This window comes from Archocentrus centrarchus, chromosome 22, assembly GCF_007364275.1.
Source record: "Archocentrus centrarchus isolate MPI-CPG fArcCen1 chromosome 22, fArcCen1, whole genome shotgun sequence".
Lineage (NCBI taxonomy): Eukaryota > Metazoa > Chordata > Actinopteri > Cichliformes > Cichlidae > Archocentrus > Archocentrus centrarchus.
Window position 1 is genome coordinate 20,497,069 of NC_044367.1, and position 27,694 is coordinate 20,524,762.

The 27,694-nt window shown below is 39.5% G+C and overlaps 3 protein-coding genes across 5 annotated transcripts; 2 read left to right on the top strand and 1 right to left on the bottom strand.

The window, feature by feature from the left end:
• Nucleotides 1–209: 209 nt before the first annotated feature.
• dnajc5gb (DnaJ (Hsp40) homolog, subfamily C, member 5 gamma b) lies at nt 210–8,216 on the top strand. Of its 3 annotated transcripts, none has more exons than XM_030718467.1 (6): nt 210–460; nt 1,728–1,857; nt 3,351–3,564; nt 3,730–3,880; nt 5,195–5,251; nt 6,167–8,216. In XM_030718467.1, exons 2-6 carry the CDS (start codon nt 1,745–1,747, stop codon nt 6,268–6,270), a joined length of 639 nt encoding a protein of 212 aa, XP_030574327.1. In that variant the 5' UTR covers nt 210–460; nt 1,728–1,744; the 3' UTR covers nt 6,271–8,216. The 3 variants fall into 3 exon arrangements, with proteins under 3 accessions (XP_030574327.1, XP_030574326.1, XP_030574329.1); XM_030718466.1 differs by having other exon boundaries at nt 210–377; nt 6,167–8,210; XM_030718469.1 differs by lacking the exon at nt 5,195–5,251 and having other exon boundaries at nt 210–377; nt 6,167–8,210.
• A 490-nt stretch (nt 8,217–8,706) lies between these two features.
• Nucleotides 8,707–13,235, top strand: LOC115772310 (zinc transporter 2-like). Its single transcript, XM_030718465.1, has 8 exons — nt 8,707–8,872; nt 8,986–9,188; nt 9,426–9,572; nt 10,436–10,589; nt 10,695–10,893; nt 11,786–11,891; nt 11,968–12,102; nt 13,004–13,235. The coding sequence occupies exons 1-8, from the start codon at nt 8,811–8,813 to the stop codon at nt 13,135–13,137; spliced, it is 1,140 nt and encodes a 379-aa protein (XP_030574325.1). The 5' UTR covers nt 8,707–8,810; the 3' UTR covers nt 13,138–13,235.
• An 889-nt stretch (nt 13,236–14,124) lies between these two features.
• coq8ab (coenzyme Q8A, genome duplicate b) lies at nt 14,125–27,691 on the bottom strand. The gene is made up of 15 exons (XM_030718464.1): nt 27,403–27,691; nt 26,998–27,154; nt 25,529–25,801; nt 25,335–25,401; nt 24,049–24,120; nt 22,843–22,968; nt 21,078–21,163; nt 20,858–20,998; nt 20,692–20,773; nt 20,453–20,546; nt 17,095–17,236; nt 16,741–16,848; nt 16,581–16,646; nt 15,820–15,906; nt 14,125–14,916 (listed from the first exon to the last, which is right to left on the bottom strand). Exons 2-15 carry the CDS (start codon nt 27,130–27,132, stop codon nt 14,623–14,625), a joined length of 1,773 nt encoding a protein of 590 aa, XP_030574324.1. The 5' UTR covers nt 27,133–27,154; nt 27,403–27,691; the 3' UTR covers nt 14,125–14,622.
• Between the last annotated feature and the right edge of the window lie 3 nt (nt 27,692–27,694).

A 27,694-nucleotide genomic window follows, 5' to 3' on the forward strand; every position in this document is an offset into this window, starting at 1 on the left:
TAAAATAATAATTAATAATAAGAAATAGAAATAGAAAATACCAAACTATAATAACTCTGGGACGGTCTCAGATTTTATGTGAGATGGACTTTCTATTAATTAAAATTCTTTCTCTAAAGGTTTTTAGAGGCGACTGTTCAGACTTGTCTGAATAAAGTTCTTTAAAGTTTTTTTCTTTTGTTTGTTTTTTTTTTTAACTCAAACTTCCGGCTTCTCTGCTCCTGCGGGTCCTCGCTGAACTTCCCTCCAGGTCATGAGGAGACACATTTAGCACAAAAACGTCGGCGTTATTTCAATGAACACGCACTAAATTAGTCAGCGGACAACTTTCGGACTCTATGATTCGACGGGAAACAGCAAAAATATTTCTTTGTCCGGTAAGTAAGACTGAACTTGTTCCTCGTGCCGACCTGCTAAGCGTATCTGCGTCAGTTAGCAGTCTGACCCCGCAGATGTTCACGTAAGTTTATTGAAACTAGTTAAATATAAGAGCCAAATTAATGTTTTTTATCAGTAAGCCATAGTTACACAGCCTGTCGTGCCAAAAAGTGATCGTCGCCGGTAAACCGTTCTGATTGCCTTGTTAACCTATAAACTGTCTAACATGTTACTCTCATGGATGACATTTTGAGCCCTAAAGAGCATTTCCCTCACAAGGTAGAAGTTACAATCAGTTTTTGACAAAGTGGGTTTTATATATATCCTTTATTTATCCAGGTAAAAAAAAAAAAGTCTCATTGAGGTTTAAAATGTCCTTTTCAAACCAGATCAGGCCAAGAGAGCAGCAGAAATTGCCACAAATATAACATAGTAGCTCTGTAAAAGTATTTTAAGGGGCCAAAAAGGATTGGATTGATTATAATGTAGAATACAGAGTAAGTACAATAATGCGGAGTCATGAGGATACTTGCAAAACAGGTCACTTCCTTATTTTCTGAATAACCCCCTAGTGAATCTTGTTGACTACACCCTATTTACCAAAACAAGCAACGCTATATTAGGCATAAGAAACACACACAAACGTTAGCAATCAGACATGCTAAGGTAGTGTAACTGAAACCAAAAGCTGAAACACTGAATTTAAAGAATTTTACTTTGCTGCTGTAGTACACAGGCTAGTCAAAAACTATGTCAGTATTAAAGTTAAGGAGTACTGATATACGTTTGTTCATTCACGGGATTCATTGCCCTTCAAATAGGCTGGCTAACCCTTTTAACTGAAATGGCAAATCAGAAGGAGTGTGCTTTCTTTTTAAGGAACAAAACATTCCCAGGGAACAGGCCTATTTTACAGTAGGTGTATTATTCCCAGCTTCACTACCAGTGAACAGCGCTGTAAACCAGAGTAATTAAATATGTTAAAGTACTTGACCTAAGTGCAATTCTAAGAGAAAGGCAGAGAGACTTGTTGGTGGCTATCTTTTAACGGTATCATGATGGTGACCTATAAATTATTGTGAAGTGGAAGTCACCTTTCACAGTATATTAAAAATGCTTTTTGCACGTTATAGCATCACCAAAAATGATTCAGTAAGATAGCGCACATTATGTAGAATTATATTTATTTTACTTGTGCACATATTTGGTGAGCTTATTGTCAGAACTTTCAGATAGCTTTTTTATATTCTTTTTGCCAAATTTTTGAGCCCTTGAAGTTACTTTCCTAGTCTGTCTGCACTGTTCCCTTAAGGAAAGTGTTGGAATTGTTTGTGTATTTTATGTTGCAGAAACCACATCCTGAAGCATGGAGGATCCAAACAGACCACAAAGGAAAATGTCAAGAGCAGGAGAGAGTTTGTACAAAGTGCTGGGTATGGAGAAGGGAGCATCTCCTGACGAAATAAAAAAAGCCTACAGGTGTGACTATCCCTTCCAGTTCTGAGCTACAGTAACTAATAAATACACTTTCCTGTCACTGGTTAATCATGCGGTCGTTACAATAGAATAACATCATAGATTTATGGTGACATTAGTCAAATCATAGGCATGGTTTTTAAAAATCCTGAAGTTGGGTGCTGCTATATTTCACGTGGTTGAGCAGGTGACCCATATGCCAAAGGCTGCTGCAGGAGCCTCAGTTTGAGTCCACCCTAAACCATTTCCTGTATGTCATTCCACTCAGTTTCTCCTGCTTTACTGTCTGCTATCTGTACTATGCTCTTAAAAAAAAAAGGACACATTTTACTGGTACTGTATATATAAAAATGCCAAAATTAGACAAAAGGGGAAAAAAGCATTTAATGAATGGAGGTATTCAAAGCCCCAGTAATGATAACAAGGGTATGATCTTGGTGTCTTCAGCTACACCCAAGAAATCATTAACATTTTTTTCTTGTGCACTGGTTTTAACTTGTGCTCTTTCTTTTTTCAGTTGTAAATGATTAATTGATGTCAGCTATAAACAAAACAAAGCATTAACTATTAAACAAATCCATAAAGAAATTTTAACAGATAAGAGAAATATTTTTTTCTGTTCTCATGCTTTCGTCTTTTTCTTTCAGCTGCTCCCTTTAGGCATCGCCACAACAGATCAACTGCTTCCATCTCACTCCATTCCTTGCATACTCCTGTTTCACACCAACCCTCTGCATGTCCTCCTTCACTACATCCATGAATTTTCTCTGTGGTCTTCCTATTTTCCTCCTGCCTGGATAGCTCCGTCTTCAACATCCTTTGTCCAATGTGTCCACTATCCTTCTGCGCATCTCTAAACCATCTCAGCCTTTTCTCTCTGATTTTGTCCTTTCATCTTATTAAAACACTTTTTTGCCTTCCTTTTTCCAAGCATTTTTGAGCCCTCAGGCTTTGTAGGTACAGTAAATAGCCACATTAAATTTTAGTGTTGAAAAAAGAATTTACAATTTGCTCAGAACTGTTTTTTCTGTGGCAAACTGTGAGTATTAATATCAGGGGATATATCATAGTTTCAATAGCAAAGCTCAACTTATGTGATGTAGCGTAACAGTAACAAGTACCGGTACTGTGGACGTTTGATCAGTTTTATGAGAAAACTTTAAAAGTGCATTTTGGGTAATATTTCAAGGGTCATATTAGCTAAGCAGCACAAGTTACAGCGTTTGGAAAGTTTATTTTTTTTAGCTGCATTTGTTCTAATCATGATTCCTTCATTGATGAATTAATTTCTAATACAGGTACTTTGAAAAAAAATCAATTCTCATTTACAAAAATAGTGAGATACAGATTCCCACTCTAGTCTGACCATCTAATGGTTCTACCGTACCAAACATTCAGTTGATTAAATTATCAGTCCTAGTAAATTATTTAAGTAAATGAAATGAATCTCAATTCTAACCTTCACTTGCTTTTTTAAAAAAAACAAAACAAAACAGGAAATTGGCACTGAGGCATCACCCTGATAAGAATCCAGATAACCCTGAAGCTGCTGAGAAATTCAAGGAGATCAACAATGCTCACTCGATCCTCAGTGATCCAAATAAGCGTGCTGTCTACGATCAGTATGGATCCATGGGTCTCTCTGTGGCCGAGCAGTTTGGGGAGGACGCAGTCAAATATTACTTCCTCATGTCAAAGTGCTGGTTCAAGGTGAGAGGTGATGAGATGTAGTTTCAAAGTTGAAAACATACTACTGATAGTAGGTGTATTCAGGCATGGATGTAAACATAAAGTTATGCCAAAATTTGAGAACAAGCCATAAAGTGTAAAAAAAAAAAAAAAAACCTCTTAACAGTCACATTGATTTTCTTTCAGGCCCTTTTTGTGTGCTGCACTATTTTCACCTGCTGCTGCTGTTTGTGCTGCTGCTGTTTCTGCTGTGGCAAATGCAAAGGAGAAGAGGAGGAAAATTTTGAATATATGGACCCTGAGGACCTGGAGGCACAGATCAAAGAACAGGATGCAGGTGAGGAAGCATTTTATATTCACTTAAGCGTATACAGCGTATACTTAAGCTGCCCGCATAGAAACAAAGAGCAGCAGCTGGAAAATCAAGTGGCACAGTGTGCATTTGTTGATTATCAGCATCTTTTTATCTAAAAAAATTCCTTGAGAAATCTAGGATTGATAATAGGAAAATATCATGGTGCACAAAACTCAACAATTTGATTGAAATTTGATTGAAAACCAAATGGATGACTGCTTAGTCTGCCTCTGTTTCATTGATACAGTTTATGATGTCCTTTGCTGTGGAGATGGCATAAACTGCATTCTCTAAGCTAGGCAGCCTCTTAAGGTGTTTAGAGCCCACTCTTCCCGATAACATGGGTGTTTTTATGCGGAGCAGCTTTAAGGCTGCCAGTATTCTTGATCTTAACTGTGCATTTGTCTGTTAAGAAAAAGACACATACAGTCATGGTTAAAAAAAAAAAAGAAAAAAAAAGGAAGTACAGCCTCTGTCATTTCTAAGGTTTTATATATCTGAACATATAAAAAAAACAAAAACTTTTAAATAAATGCAACCTCAGACGAACAACAGTGCTGTTGGGCAAATGGCCTCACATTTGACACTAGAATACTTTGGTATACAGAGGGCCCCATGGTTGACTCAATGACTGCAATGTTCCCAGGTCCTGTGGCTGCAAAACAATCCCAAATCATCAGCTCTCCAACTACTGTGCTTGACAGCTGGTATGAGGTGTTTGTGCTGACATGCTGTGTTTGGTTTTCTCCAGACATGGTGATGTGCGTTACGGCCACACATCTCCGCTTTGGTCTCGTCTATCCTTGATCTTTTTAGGGAGCAGAGGCTTTCTCCTGTTAACCCTTCCAAACACACCATATGCTTTCTTCTTTTTTCTAATTGGACTGTCACATATGTTGTCACACACTGCTTCTGCATTTTGGCTTAATTTTTGTTAAATAAATAATGACATGGTGCAGTATGTCATGTTTTGTAGATCATATGAGGTTGTATTTATCTCATTTTAAGACCTGCTGAAGGCCAGATTATTTTTTTTAATTATATCCTCATATGTAAAGCCTTAGAATTTAAAAAGCGTGTACTTTCTTTTTACCATGGCTGCACGTAGAGAAATTCACTGGTGCTGATAGACAGATTCTGTTAAAAAATGTTACACCGATCCTTTAAATTTTGCCCTGATCTTGATCTCTGTATTTGGTGATACTTTACCTCTGAAAACTGTCTTCTTTGTACATTCCAAGAAGAGATGTTGTCAGGAAACAGTGGGTTTTCAAAGTGTTGAATTCTGTTTCACAGCGGAACATCCGGTAATAGTTATTCAGCCGAACTCTAGCGATGCTGCTGTCCCTTCAGGTAAAGTGTTCTTAACTCTTCAGGTAACATTCACCTGTCGTCGGCTCTGTGCTGCTTGACTCACCTGCTCGATCCTGAAGCAGTGTGTATCACTGTGGAAGAGTTTATTTTTGCCACCTCCTAACACAGCAGGCTTGCCAAATCACATGCTAATATTTTGTCCGTGTATTAATTCTTAAATGTGATTGTCTAAATGTGAAGGATGCAGGAAAAATCTATTTTTTTTTTTTATGTTCTATTTTCCCTAACACTTACTGAGCTCGGTGCAAAACCAGGAATTCTACTAAAGTGCCAGAATTGCATATCAAGAGCAGTGGTTCTTAGTGTTCAGAATCCAACATGAATTGGAGCGGAGCCACACATTAGTTTTATCTGACTAAGAAAAGGTGCATATGTGACAGATATTGTTCTCAACCTTGAGAAGACACCTCACATTTCTTAACCATACACCTCCATTACTGAGCACCACTGGTCTTTATGCAAGCAACAAATACAACTGCAGTGAGTTTTGCTTATTCTTTGTCCTAACCTGTCTTTACTTGTTGTAGCACCAGCTCTGTGCTGCATCATGTGTTGTGTATTGTTTGAGACCTGCTTGACTAAGTGCATTTCACTGTAACTGTCTTAAGGATGGATTTGTTTGCTTGTTTGTTTAATAGCATTATTCCATTTATATGAAGTATTTCATCTCCATAAATGTTTGCAGTAAGGCATTTGAACCCCCCATTTGATTAACAGCAGTAAAATGACCACAAATGAAATGTTGAAACTTTTTTTTAATACAGTACTGTGCAAAAGTCGTGAGTCACCCCTCATTTCTTTATATTTTGCTTCCAGATCATCTGTGAGCTATTGCCTCTATTTTTTTCTTTTTCTTCCAACTGACTCATCACCTGTTTTCTTTACCTTCTTCAGGGGAAAACGCACCGATTGTGATTCAACCTCAGGCAGCCAATGGCGGCTCAGGGCTTGAAGATCCCCAGACTGCACTGTCAGCTGAGAATGAAATGAACGAATGAATGTGTGTGTGTGTGTGTGTGTGTGTGGGGGGGGGTGTCAGTGGGCTATTGAGTCATGGCAGTCCTGAGAGCCTTAGGACTCCATCATAAAATCAGTCCCAGCAGCAGCAGCTGCTGCACTGATGGGTATAAATGCAGTTTCTGTATTTGAGTGTTTGTCTCCCAAGTGCAGAAAATGTATTCATCTCAGAGATTTGTTTGTTTACATGAGTCAAACGGCAATTTGATTGTGCCATAGGAATTTTTTAAACATGGTTTATCTTTGATCCAGTCTCATATTTATTCTTTTTAAATGTTTAATTTCTGAATTTTGGGCAGAGAAAAATGACGAAGCCATGCAGATCAAAGCCTCTGAGCTCGGGGTTTTTTCTTAATGTGCACTTTAAACTCACGACTTCATATTGAATATCCTGAAGCTGCCATGATGATCTGAGAGCATTTTGGCCCAAGGTTCAGAAATATCCTAATTTTTTTTAAATATACCGATTCAGGGTTTTCTTTGGAAGCTTCTTTCCACCACTGAAAAAGAAAAAAAAAACAAGCCATGCGTAAGTCAAAATTTTGTTTTAGTATCTCAAACTTTTAAATTAATAACTCAAAATTTTTAGTTATGTATCTCAGAATTTGGACTTACTGAGAACTTTGAGTCAGTAAGTCAAAATTTAGACATAAGAAAATTTTGACTTTGCCTGGCAAAATGTATTTATTTATTTCTCAGTGGTGTTTTCACATTGTTGGACGCCAAACGCTTATTCAGTCGCACTGCACATAGAAACATACTGTACAAATGAAAGGGTTTATAGATGCAGCCAACCCACACAGGGATTTGTCACAGGTAAATAAAGATTTTGCTTTTAAAATTTCAGCATGTCAGCGTTGCCTTAGGTAGCACATTTGGTTGCTAGCTTGTAAATAACTCAGTAAAGTTTAATATTTTAATGCCTACAGATATTTTAAGGACTTACTTGATCACCTTCTCCTGAGAGTTTCATAAAGATTGTTGTTTTTGTGTTTGTGTTGTTCCACCTTGAGCTTAATTGGGATGGATTGTAGACATGGATGACGGCTTATGAGTCTTCACACAAATGGATGGCCCAGTCATCTCTATGCTTGCAGCTTGACTGCCATAATTGTAAAACATCAAATACATCCATAGAGTTGGTTTTAATCGACACTGACAGGTTGAATTGACTTCGGTGGTGCCCTAAATTTGGTTCATTTAACTGTGAGTGCACATGAAAGCAGCATTAGATTAGGGAGCTGCAGCCAAGAAGCACTCCCTTTGCTCAGGCCAACACATTTATTAACTTGTCTGTGGGTTTTGCAGATGTTTGTCCCACTTTGGACAATTTAGGCTCAGCTGAATAAGGTCTCAGTCACTCTGTGACCATTTTGCAACCACTGGTCATGTGGGAAAAAGGGTGTGTGACAACAAGCTTAGCAATAAGAAGTGAAAGCAGAGGAAAACTGCAAGCCTGCCTCTCCCTAACTACGTTGAACAAAGGCCTACTGGACTAATGGACCATTTTTAATTCTGTTTTAAGCTGCTGACATGTTGATTGATGGAGTCAGGCTAGCTGTATCCACTTGTTTCCAGTCTTTATGTTTAAGTTTATGGCTCCAGCTCCATGCTGACTTAAGTACACACAGACACAGTGACAATAATCTGCTTTAACTCCTGGAATTCAAGTAAGCTTGTGTTTTTAAAAGAGGTACAGTTGGTATTTCTGTCATTGCACATAAAGCAAAAAAATGCAGGGAGGTAATTATTTCGGTGTACAATCATTACAGAAGGTTGTATATACTTGTTTTTACACTCGACACTAAAAGCATCATTGCTTCAGAAAATAAGAACACAGTTTTCTGGTTTATTGCCATTTTGATTTTTGCCATGATTGTTGTGCAAAGGCAGAGTTATATTTATTATTAGAGGATTTATTTCAAATTTATTATAAAGTTAAAACCTAAAATAATCCTCTTTTTTTTTTTTTTTTTTTTTCTTCATTGTTTATATGACATTTTTCTGCAATCTCTTGGGATAAAAAAAAATTGGGTTTGTGCTTTATTTGGCTGCATCTTGTACAAATCTGGATCTGACAGTGTTCTTCTTGCACTGTTTCACGGTAGTGTATTTATAAAAATCCATTTTAAAGGTTAGCCTGTATACTTTTGGATGCCAAATATCATACTTAGCAAACCTAACAAAAGTGCCTGAATGAAGTTTTTGAACAATTTCAAAGAAATTTTATTGACTAAACATTCCCATGTTTTGTTTTTCTGTCCACTTCAACACATTTCCATACTATCAGTGTAAGTTTTAATTTCTGGATTGATGAAATAAAGCTGAATAATTCAGAAAATGTAACACAGTTGTCTTGTAATTTCACTGTTGTTGGCTCAGCAACCTGCCATTGGCTCCTGTGGTACTCCACCCCTGACAGATAACGTGGGTTGGAGCAGGTGGTAAGTTGCCAGGCTTCACTTTAGCTCTAGGTAAACCTAAAATTAGGGAGTGTCTAAGCTGTAAGTAACATGAGAATATGGAGTCAACCGATCCAGAGAAGCAACATCTAATTGAGACGTATTTGGAGCCCCTCATGTGGTATGTCTTTATTCTTTTTGACCTCTCAAGAGCAAAAAATTTAACACAGATGGCTTTAAATCTGTTGGCTTACACATTGAGCCACCCTAAGTGTAGCTTTTTTATCTTGTCAGGATGAGTGGTCCAGAGAAAACATATTCAGACTCAGAATTTAGTGAAGACGTCCTCAGTATGGAGGCAATATGGCAGCACGAGTGGCTCTGCCAGGAGGCTGATGTGATGTCGGGGACCGAAAGGGACACGAGATGTTTGGCCAGAAAGAAGCTCTTCATTGCCTGTGCTGTCAGTCTCGTGTTCATGACAGGGGAGCTCATTGGTGAGACAGAAGATTCAGGAATTCTTAAATGTCTTTAATTTCCCTTTAGTTTGTCTCTGCAAGCTGTCAGCAACTCAGATTGTGCTAGATGAAAAAGTGTCTGGAAATAAAATCCTAGTTTCTCACAACTTTGAAGACCCTTAAAGTGACTTTTACAGGCTTCCTCCTGTTGTCAGCTCCCTTTTTAGTGCGAACACACATTCAGTTTCCTCCCCTGACATGCTGTTTCCTCTGCAGGTGGATACGCTGCTGGCAGTCTGGCCATCATGACAGATGCTGCTCACCTTCTGACTGATTTTGGCAGCATTGTGATCAGCATCTTCTCTCTGTGGATCGCATCCAGGCCTCAGACTGAAACCATGACTTTTGGATGGTATCGGGCTGGTAGGATCAAGTTTTAAGCATCCCAGGTTTAACACTAAACATTTAGATTAACTCTGACGATGGCTCTTAGTTGAACTTTGTTGTAGAATAAACAGACCTCCTAGTGTGGGTTATTTTTTTTATTTTTTTTTTAGCAGGAATCCAAAAGCTAAAGAAGAATGAATCAAAGTCTCAGTTTCTGCTGTGACATTTGGATAGTAGGGTCAGAATTTGGAGTAAATGAAACAAAAGCATGGATCCATCCTGCCGTGTCGAAACAGTTCAGGCTACTGCTGGTGGTCTATTGCTGTGGCGAATATTTTTTTGGCACACTTTAGGCCCCTTAGTACCAACTGAGCATCATTTAAACACCACAGCCTATCCGAGTATTGTTGTTGACCATCTCCATCCATTTATATCTGTGGTGTACCCATTTTCTGATGGCTGCTTCCTGCAGGATAATGTCATGTCACAAAGCTCAGATTATCTCAAACTGGTTTCTTGAATGTGAGAATGAGTTCATTATACTCAAATGGCCTCCAACAGAGCATTTTTGGGATGTGTTAGAATGGGAAATTCACATCACAGTTGCTGCAGCCAACAAATCTGCAGCAACTGTGCGATGCTGTCATGTCAGAAACTCCAAAATCTCTGAGGAATGTTTCCAGCGTCTTGTTGAATCTCCGCCATGAAGAACTAAAGCAGTTCTGAAAACAAAAGGGGGTTCCAACCCAGTACTAGCAAGGTGTACTTAATAAAATGATCAGTCTTTTTTATTGATGAATCTTCCCATTTTTAGGTTTGCTGTTTTATAACAGTAGTATGTATGTGCTTCATACTTTTAAGTCATATGTCATCTCTGATGCAGTTACTGTTTCATGCAGAGATCCTGGGCATGTTTCTATCTGTCATGTCGATCTGGGCTGTGACAGCAGTGCTCGTCTTCTCAGCCGTGCAGAGGATCTCCAGTGGGGACTATGAGATTGATAGTCAAATCATGCTCATAACTTCAGGTTGTGCTGTGGGTGTCAACGTCCTGTGAGTATGCCGAGCTTGCTGTATGGATTATTTTTGTTTGATTTTGAGGGCAGTCAGCAGCGATGAGATGCTTTCTAAAAATAGAATTTGCTTTGTTTTACTCAGGATGGTCCTGATCTTGCATCAGCCTGGCAACTCACATGGCCACAGCCACGGGTTTGCCACCAGCCTGGTGCACAGGGATGAACAGTGTCAGAGGAGAGACCACGGCAATGCAAGTGTGAAGGCAGCATTTATCCATGTTGTGGGAGATCTGCTGCAAAGTGTCGGTGTCCTGTTAGCTGCCACCATCATCCGCTTCTGGGTCAGTGTAAGATGAAAAATAATGAACAGGTCAAAATTTCTGCAGCAGCACTGAAGGTCCTGGGTTTTAATCTACTGGCCCTCTGGGGCCTTTTTTGTGTGGAGTTTGCATGCTCTCCCTGTACTCTCCAGGCACTCCAGCTCCCTCCCACAATCCAAATACATGCATGCTAGGTTAACTGGTGTTTCTAAACTGGCTGTAGGTGTGAGTGTGAGCATGAATGATTGTCTGTCTCTCTGTGTTGGCCCTGTGATAGACTGGCAACAAGCTCCCTCACAAATGTAGTGAAACAAAGTCATTTTAATTTCTTTCCAATTTGCTCTCTGCCACCCAAACACACCTAAAACAAAAAAATAGATGAGTTCTTGCTCATACATGTATACTATATGCAGATTGTGACTTTTTAATACTGGACTTGTTGCTGTAAATACTCAATAGAGTATTAATATTGCAAAAAAGTACAGGCCTTGTTTGAAACAGACATCTTTGGTCAAATTTGGCAGCCAAAGAATCAAGAAGAGACACAAAGAAGAGACCACCCACAGACTAAAATGGGGGCAGCTGCGGCTCAGGAGGTAGAGCAGGTTGTCCGCTAATTTTGGAGGTTGGTGGTTTGATTCTTAGCTCCTCTTGAGGCAAGATACTGAATCCCAATTTGTCCTCAATGCATCCATCTGAGTGTGAGTGAGGCTAAAAGCACTTGTGTGAATGGTTGAATGAGGCTTTTAGTAGGAAAGCACTTTAAGTGCTAAATTGACTAGAAAATAAGTACCAGTCCATTTACAGTTGAGAGAACTTGGAGCCAACTTGAGCAGGATGAGGTTATGTTCAAAATGTGTTACATTATGTAGTTTGTCTTTTGTTTCTCATCACATCTCTGTCTTCTTCACAGCCTGAATATAAAGTAGCAGATCCGATTTGCACCTTTCTGTTCTCGCTTCTCGTTCTCGGGACAGCGCTTCCTGTCACAAAGGATGTTTTCAGGATACTCCTGGAAGGTCAGCACGCTTCCCTTTGACTGTGGCGACATTCCGATTTTAGCAACAGATTATGTAACGCGTCTGTTTTCTGAAGGCGCTCCTCGGGACGTGAGCTTCGGCGCTGTGAGAGAGCTGCTGCTGTCTGCAGAAGGAGTCTCTGCTGTTCACGGTTTGCACATGTGGAGCCTCAACATGACTCATTCTCTGCTTTCCGTCCACGTCGTCGCAGGTAGAGTCGGTGCACATCCATGCAGCACCTTTTATCCCGGTCCTGTAAACAGGCCTCACAAGTTTAGTGTATATTCTTTGATCGAATTGCTGCAATTTTTGTGCTGCAAGTAAATAACAGACAAGAAATGATATATCAGTGTAGCTGATAAGAAATTGCTCATTATTAAGAACAAACACTCAACTTAATATTTCTGGTGGCCTTGGATGATATAAAACTGAGCAGATGTTGGAGAGTCAGTACAGGCCCCAAAACAAATGTTTGCTCTGAGCAGTGAAAAGAATATTTCTAAAGCTTAGTCAAGGAAATGTACACAGTCATGTGAAAAAGAAAGTTAAGCACACCCTTACTGCTTCCACAGGAATTAAGAGGGTAAGTACAGTAGCAGCCAGGTGCTGCTAATCAAATACACTTAATTAATCATTAAGTGATTAATTCACTGATCACCACCTTAAAAGAGCTGTGCATAACTGAATGCTCACAAACCTCAATGAACTGATGCAACACTGTGAAGAAGAGAGGAGCAAAATTCATCCACAATGATGTGAGATGTGACTGATTAAGGGAGGTTACTTCAAGTTATTGCTGCTAAAGGTGGTTCTACAAGCTGCTGAATTATGGAAAAATTTCTTTTTCACATGACTGTATATGTAATCTGATTTATACTGAAAGTACCAAAAATATCAGAAGCACAAGATCAGAATACATAAACAGTTAACTGTCACTAAAGGTTTATTTACTTACATGAGCTTCTGTGAGAAGCTAAATATTAAATTAATTCTAGCATCAAAAATAAAATGAAGAGTAAAAGTCGAGTCAGTGTCAGCCAAAGTTGTAGGAACTGTAGTCCTGATAATAAATTAATGACAGTGTTGTCTGTATGTGTTTGTTTTTTCTTCAGAGGAAGATGCTGATTCCCAGATCATCCTCAGGAAGGCAACAAAGCTGCTGCGCTCTGAGTTTGGTTTTTCCAGCATCACAATTCAAGTGGAGCGCTGCAGGATTTCTGGCAGCAGTGCAGAGGTTATAAGCTGACTGAACAGAGAATGATGACTGCAAAAATAAAGGCAAGGAGTTCCTCGGGCACTGGGCGCTCCCAGTTAACAGCTTCCTACTCGCCTTTGACTAACCAATTAAAGGTACAGCTAAATGTTTGTGGCTCAAACTTTAAAGCACGTCTGCTGTGAAAGCATTAAATTCTTTCCATAATGCGTTTTGAAACTTTAACTGGAGCCTCTGTGGCGCTAGTTACATGAGTGATTCAGCTTGGCTCAGCCTCTAGAGGAAGGTGCAACCACCTAGCTAATCTGCTGTAAAAAGAAGGCCGGGTGTTTGTCCTGACATGCAGGGTGAAGTTTTTTTTTTTTTTTTTGCAGATCTGGGCCTCTCTACGTCCAAGGTATTCATTTTACCACAGGTGTACTCGGTTGGTGTTACAGCAAACAGCAGGTGCTTAAACAAAGTTTAGAACCACGCCAAAGGCTCTGAATACCCTTTTTAAGTTACAAATTACTTCTTTTTTTTTTTTCATAAATTGCCTTTTTTTTGCAAACTTTGATATGTTTGACTATAGATTTATAAGAATGAGGAAAAAATGACAGTTTTATCCATTTAAAATGCGATAATTATCTACAGGGTGTCAAAGAGCCCATGTTTGCTGAACACATGCACAGGTTTTAGGTCCACGTTTTGTTTGCAGAGTAATTGTATATTCAGAATCAAATTTATTATGATTAATACGCAGAGTTTTAAACATATACTGAGAGGGTTGGATAACTCCTTTTGTAACTGTTTTAAAACTGGCACAATGACTGGCCTCATCTTTGATGCAGCACTATTTCAGATTTGTATCATTAACAGTGTCAACATCATATTTGTGTGACTGTTACGTTTCCTTTCTTTGCACAGATCTGACACTGACATATTTTCCAGTTTCTACATTCTTTCATTTTTTTTTTCACTCCACAATTAAATTTTTTTTTTTTTAAATATAAACCCAAATTTTTTATGCATTTTCATCCCCTATGCATCCCCAGTGCCGAGTAGGACATATTTGATTTTTTTTTTTTGCAGCATCAGCGTCAATTTATTTCAACTGACAATCCTGGTCAGATGAAGTACACTTCCTCAGATCATACAGGCACATAATTATGAGGTACAAATTTGTTCAAACAATCCATACAAATAGTCTTAGCACATTATTAAGGACGGTATAACAAGAGTTAGTATAGATGGAAGTACAAGTCAAAGCAAGCAATTAAATGTGTAACACACAGATATGAAATCGATCCTAATAGGTAGAGATTATTCAGATATGCATTTTTTGTTTTTTTTTTATTTTTTTTAATGTACTGGTAGCAGTTTAGTTAAAGAAGAGTAAAAAACAAACAAATCTAGGTAGTTAACAGTATATCAGGTAACAAAAGGCTTTCTGTCCCAAAAAGCCCAAAAATCTGCAGATAAGAATTGTTCAATATGAAAAAATTCCTGGTTTGAACATGCTTTCTGGAAAAGCAGTCTTCAATGTGTGGATCCAGGGCATCCATCTTTCCTGTAGTTTCTGTAGGCCTCCTGGAACATGTTCTTGCAAGCAATTTTAGCTTTGAGTTTCGAGCAAATGAGAAAGGAGCCCCCCATCTTTCTGTGGAGGGAGTAGGTTTCCTCAGGCGGCGGGGTGAGCCGCTCTCTCAGCATCACTGGGATGAGACTGTGGATGCGCTCGGTGGTGCTCTGCGTTCCAAAGTCAAAGGGCTTTTCTGAGTTGAAGGCCTCCCCGAGGATCATCACCGCATCCACGTGGGCATTTTCCATCGCCTTATTGCAGAAGACAGAATAATTAAGAGGCTTTGAAGCAAAATTTCAACATGTACAGAAACCCGCTTCTTTGCTTTTAGATGAGTAAATTAATATCACTCTTATTTGTGTTGAACAGGATGCTGCATCCAGCAGCTTGGAACAAAGACTGGAAACAGGCCGAAAAAGGCTCTGCCAACAAATCCCCCTATAGTACTAAAGCTCTCTAACACTTCATACAGCTGGTTACATATTACTTTTGCAGGAGAGCACTGAGCCCAAACCCACAGCCAGACTCAATAAAAAGTCTATTTCCTTTGCCACAAGAACTGAGAATCAGGTTAAAGATGGTCTAACCCTCACACAGACCTGATCTCAGCATCAGGGACTCACTGTGAACTTGTGTGAAGAGTCAGAAAACACAGAAACACACTAAATCGACAGAAGAACTACGGCAAGTTCTCCAAGACATGAGAACAATGTGCTCTTCGGGTACCCTTAAAAATACAAGTGAGGAGAACTATACACTTAAAGTAATTTTTGCTGTTATCTTAGAAGTTTCCTTTACATAAGAAATAATTAGGGCTGTTGCAGTTCCCGTTGGATGCCACTAGAGGGCGAGACAGAACTAGTAAATATTTTTAGTGACAGATTATTTTGAAAAATTTGGACTAAATCTCTGAATTTTAAAAATGTGGTGTGCTGAGATTTCACAGCAGTTCATTTTACTGCAAAGTTCCTCAATCTGACTATGTGCTTATAAATAAAATAATCAGCTGTCTGTGTGGAAAATAAACCTTTTGTGTTTTTCCTGCTTCCTTAAAAGAAATACAAGAAAATTTTAAACATAAACTCATAGTCACTGTTGAACTACATCACAATCTGGTTCATTAGCAAAAGGAATGTATTACATTTGTTTATCACCTTTGACTCGTATCCTGTGAGGAACTTCATTTCTCTGGATTTGAGCAGGACACCTTCTCTGTCCTGACCTGCAGCTGCTTTTATAATCTGAGGGAGAGAAAAAGCAAGTCACTTCAACTCAAAAAGATATTTCTCAACTCCTGAAATTCTTGTCTGCATAACAGTAAAGCACATTTTTTACCTTTAGAATGGTTTTAGCAGATATTTCTTACAGTAAAATGACAAAAATACAGTCACTGTGCAGTTCCTGTGAAGCACACCCCACGATTCAAGAGCTTTAGCAACAATAACTTGAAGCACTCATTTTCTGTGTGACTATCAGTCTTTCACATCATTGTGGAGGGATTTTTGGCCTCCTCTTCCTCACAGTGTTGCTTCAGTTTGGAGGAATTCAACAAAACTTTTGCCCTACTGTATGAGTACCACTGGATGAACTAATAACTGAAGAAATCATAAACTCTCAGGCAGGTTCTCACACACTACATTCCTGCTAGAGCAGTCTGCTCTGCATGTTACCAGAAAGATGAGATCTGGATCCTGTAATTACTATTATTAACTGTAAATCAACCCTACTCAACTCAAAAATTGGAAACAAAACAACCCTCCCCATAAATAACCCGACTGTAACTCACTCATTACATGCAGCAGATACAGTTTACACGTGCTGTATCTGCTGGATGCAACAAGTGCCTTTTTAAATTCAGGTAGCACCAACACCACTGGGGATATGGTAAAATAAAGTGTACAACAACGCTTCTCACCTCAATGTAGGTATCAGTAAAACTCTTATTAAATCCTCGTGTAGCTCCAAAATCCAACAGTGCCACCTGACATGAAGTCAAGAAAACAGAACCCACACGTCAGTGAAAAAGAGACAGATCAAATCCACGTGTGTTTCTGGAATGACTTGGACAAACTGACCTTATGAGTTTCTGGATCAAAGAAGAAGTTGGACCAGTTCGGATCAGTCTGCATGAATCTGAACTCAAAAAGCTCCCTCACGCATAAAATAAGGATTTGCTCACAAATCTGGCAGAAGGAGAGAGAATTAGAAGTGACATGAGGTGTTTTTATAAGTGCGTGTTGATACTGAAATGGTTATCTCTGTTATGTGCTGCCATGTCTCGGGGGTTTTAAAGGTGGCACGGCCCCCTGTTTGGCACATCGCCTTCAGTTATTCCAAAAAGGGGGGCGTCATCTTGGCAGAGCACAGGTGTTAACTGTACTATAAGTGGTATATAGAGTTCGGGGCAGGGTGAAGCTCTGAAAGCATACCTCATTCCTGAGTTCCTGAGGGAGGTGTGTGGCCTTGTCCAGGGGGAAACCAGGCACCAGTGTTGTGGTGAGGACTTGCTTGTTGCACAGCTCGTCTATCACTTCAGGCACACAGAAGAAGGGATGATCCTTCAGCAGCTCTCTACCAAACAAAAAAGCAACAAAGTTAGACGAGGCCTATAGATGACCCCAAAAATACAGACAGAAGGACTCACGGTGATAACTTAAAGCTGTGTTTATCATAGACTGTATAAAAGAAGAGGATTAGCTTCTGGGTATGAAGGGTGAAGCTAATGTGGAGGTGCATAAAAACTACATTCTCTTTTTCTCTGCAAAAATAAGTCCAGTTGTAGAGCAGTCTATGGAAAACCCTACTACTGACTGTGCCCTCAGTAAACACTCGCCTGCTGAGCTTACTGTCAGTTTTCAAGTCTTACATTCAATAACTAAATTATGGTCAAATTTGCAGTAAAATAGATAAATTAGGGTATGGCTACTGGATGTGGCTATCTTGTCACGACTTGTATCAGCTCTCTTTGTCAGATTAATACATCACTCATAACATTTAAAACACCAAGACACTGATGGCCACCCTGCTAAACTTGAGGACTCAAAAAGGTAGTCCACAAACCGATGGGTGCTACAGCCATCATTTATATACAGTCTATGGTCTCCATCACACAAATTCCTGAGAAATTTTTGGCTCTTCAGGTGCTCTTTTATAGCGCACTCTTTAGCCACCTCTCATTTTTTAAAAAATATTTTGATTCCAATAAGCCAGACTTTCTTGTAATTTTTTTAAAGTGGTCTTAAGCAATAGTTCTCCAGGCTTTCTGAAGGTCTTTCAAAGTTTTTCTTTGGACATTGGCTGCTTTTCAGTCCAATCCTTGTATTTGTCATACCAAATATTGACTTTCAAGCTCCTTAGAATAGAATAAACTATTTCTGACTTTTACACTACTTTTCCATTTTCTCCAGGTGTTTCAATAAATCGCTGCACCCATTTCCTATTTTCCTTAGCAATTTTTTTTTTTTTTAAAGATGAGGGGTAGCTTAAGACTTTTGCACAGTACTGTATGTTCATCATATATTTGCTGTTTGTTTCCAAATGACTCCTTTATCAAAGCTGCCTGCAGCTGAAAATGTTAAAATCAAAAATATATATATAGTTAAAACTGAACTGCTGAGACATATGAACCTCTTTATGACTCAGTGTGACACAAGAAAACCTGTGAAAGGGTTATTGTAGGATCTCGGGAGAAAAAAAAAAATTCTTCAGCTGTATTTGTGTATACTGTATATCCATGATGCAACAGCCAAACAAAAAAATACTCTGAGACACAGTAGACACCTTGAATGGGCTGAGAACAAAAATAGTGGTAAAACAAACGAAATATCTAATGAGGGTGGGGCACACACAAGTAAACTCTGGGTAAGTGTGGTGTAAAGCCACAGAATATGCACCAAAACTAGAGAAATTAAACTTAACAACACATTTATACACAAACAGTCAAATATGGGAGGGCTCACGTACAAATTAAGAAAAAAGAAACTTTTTTTCTGGACTGGATTTTTAAGATTAGGCATAAAACTTTCCTTTTTGATAAGCTTATAGTTAGGGCTGGATCAGGTGACCCTGAACCATCCTTTAGTTATGCTGCAATAGGCCTAGGCTGCTGGGTGGTTCCTATGAGTTCCTATGTGTTTCTTTTCATTCAACTCTTTTTAAACTGTTTATACCCCACTCTGCATTTAATCACTAGTTATTATTAATCTCCGGGTCTCTCTGGCTGCAGCAGATGACTGCCCCTCCCTGAGCCTGGTTCTGCTGGAGGTTTCTTCCTGTTAAAAGGGAGTTTTTCCATCGCACTGTTGCCAAGTGCTTGCTCATCGGAGGTCATTTTAACTGTTGGGTTTTCTCTGTAATAATTGCAGGGTCCTTACCTTACAATATAAAGCACGTTGAGGTGACTGTTGTGATTTGGCGCTCTATTATATTTATAAAACTGAATTGACCTTTCTCTACATTTGAAAGAGTTTACCATTTCAGGTCTCTAAAAGTGAATAATAAAAAACAATCTGAGTAGAAATAATGTCACACTTCACTTGAATAGTTCCATATTTACAGACATCCAATCAATGAAGACCACAAAGCAGAATATCAATGATGCAGCAGCTCATATGTCTCAGTTCACAAGCCTGTAAAATGACAAATGTGACCTTGGACATAATTTGGGTGAAGACACATCTGGTGATCACTGTGTGTAAGTTTCACTAAAATCTGAACAGAATGACCTCCCACAGTTCACTGGTGTGAATGTCTCTGACCAGACAATCAGAAAGATGAGCGTGACCTGAGCGCCCGACTGGTAGTTGCCAATAGAATACCAGAATTGCCGGGTCCACCACTGGTACCCTGTGCTTTTCACAGATTCACCCTGAGCACATGTGACAGATGTGAACGGGTCTGGAGAAGCGATGGAGGACATTATGCTACATGTAACATTGCCCAGCATGACCAGTTCAGTGGTGGGTCAATGATTGTCTGGGGAGGCATATCCATCGAGGAATGCACAGACCTCTACAGGCTAGGCAACGGCACCCTGACTGCCATTAGGTGTTGGGATAAAATCATTGGACCAACTGTCAGTCCCTATGCTGGTGCAATGGGTCCTGGGATTTTCCTGGTGCACGACAATGCCTGGTCTCACGTGGCAAGAGCATGCAGGCAGTTCCTGGAAGATGAAGGAATCAATACTACTACCTGGCCCTCGTGGTCTCCTGACCTAAATACAATAGAACACCTCTGGGACATTATGTTGGGCTCTATCTGATGTTACCAGGTTGCACCTCAGACTGCCTTGGTCTGCCTTGGTCCAGATCTGGGAGGAGATCCCTCTGGACACCATCTGTCATCTCATTAGGAGCATGCCCTGATGTTGTCAGGCAAGCATACAAGGAGCCATAAAAACTACTGAGTACCATTTTGAGCTGCTGCAATGAAATTTCAGCAGAATGGATTAGCCTGCCACATAATTTTTTTCACTTTGATTTTCAGGGTGTCTTTCAATTCAGCTAATTTTCATTTCCATCAAACAATGTGGCATCCTCTCATTACCCAGTCCATATCAGTATAGATATCCAGCATGATCCCCCCCCCCACCCTGATTTAGATCTGATGCTTTGTTCAAAGTGTTCCTTTCGTTTTTTTTGAGCAGTGTACTTCATCATATTAATGGATGAAAGTGGAGGAAAGTTTGGGAAGCTCTGGTGCAAAGTATGCTTCTAGCAAAGGCAAAACAAAACAAAACAAAAAACACAAGCTCAGTCTATTTAATAAGAATAAATTCAAACTCACTGAAATTTTCTGGCACAGTTTGCTTCCCTTATGTAATCACACTCCAACGCTAGCTCTCGACTCATGACCTCAATGAGATGCTCAGGAAACAAGCCTGGAAAGATGATCAAATGAGAGGAAAAAAAAAAAAAAGGGGTGAAAATCATGGCAGTCGAGCTGCAGGTTAGTACATTTAAAAAAGCAGGGGTTATAAACACTGGACAATAGCAGCTGTTATCATTAAATGATAAGAAAAATACCTTCAGGCAGCGCATTGCTTAACCTCAGAGCAGTCATGATATTGTTCACATCACTCTCAATACTCTTGGCTATTCCAGGGTACTGAAGGAAAAGATTTCATTGAGTTATTTCATTCCGTTTGCTGAATTATGCCACAGTTTACATAAGTACAAACACTCCTCTCACCTGAATCTTCATGGCTACCTCCCTGCCGTCCTTCATCTTTGCTAAATGGACCTGACCAATGGACGCGGCTGCAAACGGCCTCTCCTCAAAGTATTCCAGTTTGTCCCTCCAGTTTGGGCCAAGATCACTGCTAATGACGTTCTGTAGAGAGAATAAATATATATTAACTGAAAAAAAGATAACTTTTTTGTATGGTTTACTAATGCTCTCCATACTGTACCATCATCTGCTTAGTAGGCATGAAGTCTGCACTCTGTCGAACTCGCTCAAAGATTTTAGCGAGCTGAGGGTTGATAAAGGCATCATCTGATAGACAACAAGAAAAGTACAGTGCAATGAAAAACATGTTGATCTGATATCTGAGCACAAGTCATGAATTGTTTTAAAACAATTCAAATTCAATACAAAAAGTTACAAATGCACTTAAAAAAAAAGAAAAAAAAAAAAGAATATGTCAAACTTTAATACTGTTGAAAACTCTGAAGGTCCAGCTGTTCTGGACCTTCAGATCACATCAAATGATCTTTGTTAGCATAAAGAGTTGCTTAGTTTGAGAACCTAAAAAGTAAACGGGAACATCTGAAACCCTCGGAGTTATTTTGTCCACTGAAACAAAATGCAGGCTTTGTTGCAAAGCAACTTATTAACTATTTTTGCTCTCCATCACCTCTTGAAGCAAATGTTTTACAAATGTTGCAGCTTCTAATACTCTGCTATGGTCGCCAGCTAATTGCTAACACTGCAGATCTGATGTTTGGTGAGGTGGTCAAAATTGTTTAGCCCAATAATTACACAAATGCAGCAGGCCAAGACAAATAACAGATATGAATGAACCAAAGCAGGGGCCAGACTACAGGTGAGTCAGGTCAAACGCTCTATAGGTCCATGACCAAGGTCAATCTCTTTCACATGCAATAAAATATTTTTAAATATCTAAATAAAAAAAATATATAAAGTATAAAAAAAAAATTAATGTCAGCTTTACTGTAGTGGAGAAAAAGAATTCCCCACAGGTAATGCCTTCAAATTATTTTATTATCTACTAATTATCCAAAATCTTATTAAGCTTGCTGTTATATGGGACAAAGAAAAGAAACAAATCTGAAAAACTGGAAACAGTTGCTGTTCAGCCTTTTTACATGAAAAATATTAACACTGTTTAATCCGCAGACTATTTCACTTCTACTCCCCTTGCAGATAAGGATCATTTGAAAGTTGAAGAGATACTACACGGACCTTGAAGTGACACAGTTTTGTCAACAGCTTTTTTCCCCCCCTCCAAGGTCAATAATAAGATAAAGTAAATGAAACTGGCTGACGATAAAGCTGCAACTGTGTCACACCCGGCTACCGTGTCAGCTTGGATAAGGGAAAATGAAGCCTCTATAGTTTTAAATCAAGTGCTGTTGAACAACCTTGTGTGTGTGTGTTTAAATACAGCCAGGGATTAATGTTTCAGAAAACAAATGTTTAACTGTATGACTTGATCGCAGCCATGGTATATGACTGCACAGGCCAGAGCTGGGAGCAAAACACGACTGCACTGTAAACATGCTGTTTAAAGTCAGACCGTGGTTAGGCTAGACTCTGCAACTACAATAACTCCCCTGGAATTGCACGTATTGTGTTCAGCTGGTCCAAATGTTTATTTTTGGGGATGACATTTCGATGTTGGTAAAGAGATCTCATTTGTTTGCCAGTGAGTCCGAATCAGACACATGACTAAGTCTTGTTGATACGTTGAAGCAGCAGACAGTAGATTTTTTTTTGTCTGTGATGAAAGTTGAACCTTTATTTGCACACTGATATATATGGGTTTCCTGTCCACAACATGCCTCAGCAATTTGTCCAGAGGTCCTCATGTCCTTGAATCACGTGATATCAGTTCATACTGTATCACTAAAGATTAACTCCTTCTTGTGTATATAGTGATTAACGCTGATCCATTAAGGTGCATCCTTCAGGTGTATCTGTCTATACCTCACCTTGAATACTGAGCATCTGTCCAATTTTTAGGGCAGCACCTCGAACTTTGCAAAGTGTCCGGACGATTCTTTGAGCGTTGGCTTCAGAGAGGAAGGCATTTGAATCCATTATAGCCTTTTTGTTACCTAGAAAACACAAATATTATTCAGTACAGGAGCCAAAATAACTCACAAATGAAACTGTCTTTCAGAAAAATATATCAATCCAGAATAACTGCCACCATTTTTCTACTTAAATGTGAAAGAGTCATGTTATCCCAGCATGATCTGACAATGCTCCACAGGGCTTTCTGTCTTAAAGTGTCCCTCAGTGGGGTTCAGGTCAGGTGAGTGTGGAGGGACGTCCATGACAGCCAGCACTCCTTAGTCTTAAAGTAGTTTACAGTAGAAGCTTTATGATAATCTGCCTGATCGTGTGTACAGCTCACTGAGGCACAGCTATATTTATAACAAGTGAACAATGTCTGCAAGTTGATTTGCTTGAACAAGCCTCTGATGAGTAGATCAACTCCATCATCCAATCATCTGAACACATGCTTCAGTGGAAGGTTGCAATTAGAGGAAATGTGACCTGTTGCACAAAGCAAGCCACATAATCAATACCACTAATCTGCTTAAATTCAACTCCTGACCTAGAGACACTGCAGCATCTTCAATATCTCTACCTCGTTTTAAGTCATATGATTAGTGTGATTTTTTTTTTTTTTTTTTTTTAATTAAAATCCTCAAACTTTCCATTTTTATTTCCAGATTTACATACAATACAGAAGTTTTTTGATACAATCAGGCTTTTTGAGACCACTGTTTGTAACCGGAGTGGAACACAGCTAGGCTCTAAAGAGTCAAAACGTTATGTACTTGATTGTTTAATCTGTACAAAAGCTCTGAGCTTTTTATTTACACACCAAACATTAGAACAGTATTGTGCATTTCCCAAAATATTGAACTAGACTGTGATATTCTGCGCTTGCGAAAGCATTCTGCTTCTACCCAAAAAGTACTGAAGCCCAATATCCAGAGTTAGATTACCTGGACATCCTGATGATAAACTGGAAGATGTGTGTTGTTTACTCATGATTGTTTATCTTAACTATCTCAGCTAAATGATACGTAAAGCTGTCTTGCTTTAGGGGAGCAGCTACAGTTCAAACAACTGAATCATTACCAATCCTTCTACCAATTAAACAAAAGTCCTCCTGTAGTCACCTTGTTCTTTGGGTTTTAAACTCTTCTTGACCACTTCAGCAATTGCTCCAATGCCGAGTCCAACTGCCAGACCTGCAAAAGGAAATGAATATTAGAAAAAGAAGCAATTCACTGAATAGACTGTTGGACAGATTACGATTATCGTTGCCCTTACAAATGTCCTACTGTGCATCTGATAACTGCTGCAACAACAACAAAAAAAAGGCTGCGATAACAACAATCAGCAACCAGAGTTAGGTATAATATCTTAAAGCAGCACAGAGGAAGGCTCAGGGGAAAACTGAGGCCAGGAAAGAGTGAGAGAAGCAACTAGTACTTCCACCAGGAGGCAGCTGATGGTTGATTGCACATTTTCCTATTAGCTGGATTCTCAGGCATGGTCCAGAAACATTTTCGCTGCTACTGATACTCTGTAATTTAAGTCTTGTGAGGGAGCACGTCAGCACTTCCCACAGTCTCACCCCAGATCTTGGAAACTGCTGACCAAGGTCACGAGGTCAGACTCTTTCCACTAATCCAAAATTAAACTTTGATACTGAAACACTTTACTGTACAGGGAATAAAAGCAGCAGCAGCCATCGGATTTAGAAAAAGGGCTGTGTTTTTCTAAATAGGATGTGTGCGCTATAAATGACATGTTCAGGCTTTGTGTGGGAGTTTTTAACTCGAGTACATGTTGATGTCTCACAGAGTGAGACTTGGAGGAAGTGCCAGCAATGCCAAAACCAAATGCAGAACTAGTTTGCAGAACTTCTATCACAAAAAGTTGTGAGCTGCCCAAGAAAATCTCAACTACATCCACAATTATTTAAAAAAAAAAAAAAGTCAGATTCTTATTTAATTAATGCAGATATTAAAAATGACAAGTGAGCTCAACATTAAATCTCTAAATTTCTAAAAAAAAGGAGGTCCCATTAAAGCTGTAACTCATGTTTTTACATATACTAGATGGCGAGTGCAGCCTTCAAAATGTTAGCAAAATATCTGCTTTGCAAATGTTTCAGGAGGAAGGAAATTACTTTCACATTTGAAGGAAACACACAAAGCACTTTACTAAAACTATCAAAACATAACCAATCATAAATACCAGTGGCCAGTGGTCGTTTTCCTTTTACTGGGAGTGTGATTGGCTTTCAACACTGTTGCTTCACATTCATGCAAGATCACACTTTCACAGCACCTGGCAGCAGCCCAATATTCTCACACAGGCTGTCATTGTCCAGTTCTTTTATTCAGGGTGTAACATGACCAACACACTTGTTTTAAAGAAAAAAAAAGTCACCTACCTCCAAAGTTTACTAGCCTTCCTATCCGTGTGACGGGCACCTTCCTCTCTCGAGCTTTTTCACTCAGCTGAAATCAAAGGAAATTAAAGGTAAACGCTTCACTGCAAGTGTGAAACACACTCATATTTGCCAATAAAACACTCATTAAAAAAGAGAGAGGAGATACCACTCATTAAAAAAGAGAGAGGAGATACCACTTGTGTATGCTGCTTAAAGTCCCTTTTCTTGTTATTTCTTGCTTTTTCGATATCCTCCGGCGTCAACCGCCCCACTGTGGTGTTGTCCTGGTTAAATAGCCTCGTATGTCCAGAGAACAGCCGACTTGACCAGTCCCTGTGGTATCTCAGACGTTTAGTATCGCCATCATTTGCAGTTCCCGTGAAACAAGCAGCCATAGTCGAGTATCTGTGAAACGTCACCACAGCGGCTCTGTGGACGCAAACGTCTTTTTGGTTGTTGGACTTTTCCTGAATGAAAAAAAAAAAAAAATGGCATTCATCAACATTTACGTAAGGAGGTGTTAAGCAAGGGTGGGACAAAATATTGATACAGCAAACTATCGTTTCACTTTCTCTGGTGCCAAATATCAATATTTTTATTAAAACAAAGATGACAACTAAGCTGCAGTGAAGAAGAAAACAATCTCACAGTGGGAAAAATGGTAGCAAGTACAGGAAAGCTCAAAGATTTGAACTGACGTATTATAATGCATTTAAATAATAATGATAATACACACACAGACACAAAAATGCCATTTATAAAAGCACAATTCCTGCTTTTTTCCCTTTTTACCAGAACTAGCCGGTTTTCAGCATTCTTGGCCCGGACTGGTGACCGGCCGATCAGCCAACATTAGCTACATGCTGACATATCAATATAGGCATTTATAATGAGAAGATTCTGGAGCTTCCTACAGTTTGGAGGTTTACTAATTTCTTTTGTTATAAAAATAAAATTATGCATAGAAGAAGAGTTGATTTTTGTTTGTTAATGCTTTAAGTTATAGTCCTTCCAAATCCAAATCAGCTGCAATCGGTGCATCTCTGATCATGAGTAGTTCAATGCAATGCATTACAATGCAATGTAATTACAGTAATGCATTGCATTTATCTGTAAAGTAATATATTACTGAGTCTAAATTCAGGAATCTCATTAAAGTTACTTCTAAAACAACGGCATTGCTACTTCCTTTACAAAAGTTATTTATTTGCATCATGGACAGATGCACTTGTTTAACAATTGTGTGGCCTGAGCGGTATACAACTTTTGGGCAGTGCAGAATGTGCCACGATTACAAACAAATCTCTCCAAAGGATCTGAGGACAACATGCTAACAAACAATTGGAAGCAAAACATCTCCAGACTCAGAGCGATGCTCAAGCTGAGTGTGTGCTGGCCCCAAACTCAGCAGCCAGAGCTTGACTTTTATCAAGCACAAACCTAGTGCACGGTATTATAAAAACGTGTATAAAATCTGCTTGTATCCTTCACTGCTTGCTTCACAAACTACCCTCTCTCACTTCTGCTTCTGTATCACCTGCCTCTATCTTCTGCTGAGCTGCTGATGAGATCATGGTGCCCAAAAAGCAAAAAGACAAGGTATCTGTGCTGCATGCCCTGTGAAACTTGATCCTAGTCGCCAAAATCACAGGTGACTGCTTACCCTTGCCGATCCAGTGGCGTGATGAAAGTTTACCAGCCTCTGGTTCCCGGTGCCAGTTAGGCCGCCTGGTGAGGCTCTGCTGGCCGCCTGCTTCACCCATTTGAGGCTCCTCCAGACCACCGTGTCGCCTGCCATGCTGCTGCTGCCTGTTAGAAACCTGCAGTGAAGTAAGGGTAGGTATTTGAGTGGGGTGTGATGAAGAGGTGCGTGAAGTGGAGAAGCGCTAAAGAACACTACAGATAGCATGCTTGATCAAAAATAATATAAACAAACACTGTAAAAGTGTGATATTAATGTGGCACGCAGCCTGATAATGAAGGGGAACATAACAAATATAAGCACACCGAGGAGCTTTAAAACAAACCCGAGACAAAAGACAGCCACCAGGAACCAACTTCCACTCACCACTAACAAAAGCTTTGCAACACACGTCCTCACACGTCCTCCACGTTCAGTGAGCACACGGAGCGGCCAGCATTGCGCTCCCGTAGCACGAAGCGCCGTTCTCCTCAATTTGACTCGACACAATTCCCTTAAAAACGTCCACTCGGACGAAAGGAAAAACGCGGGCGACGCGCTGAAGGACGTGCAGATTCTCTCCGAGGCTCCCCCGGAGGAAGTTTAATAAACACGGACCAATGAGGTAAAGCTCAGCCACGCGCTCCTGCCGTCAACAAACCCACTTACTGGCCGGACA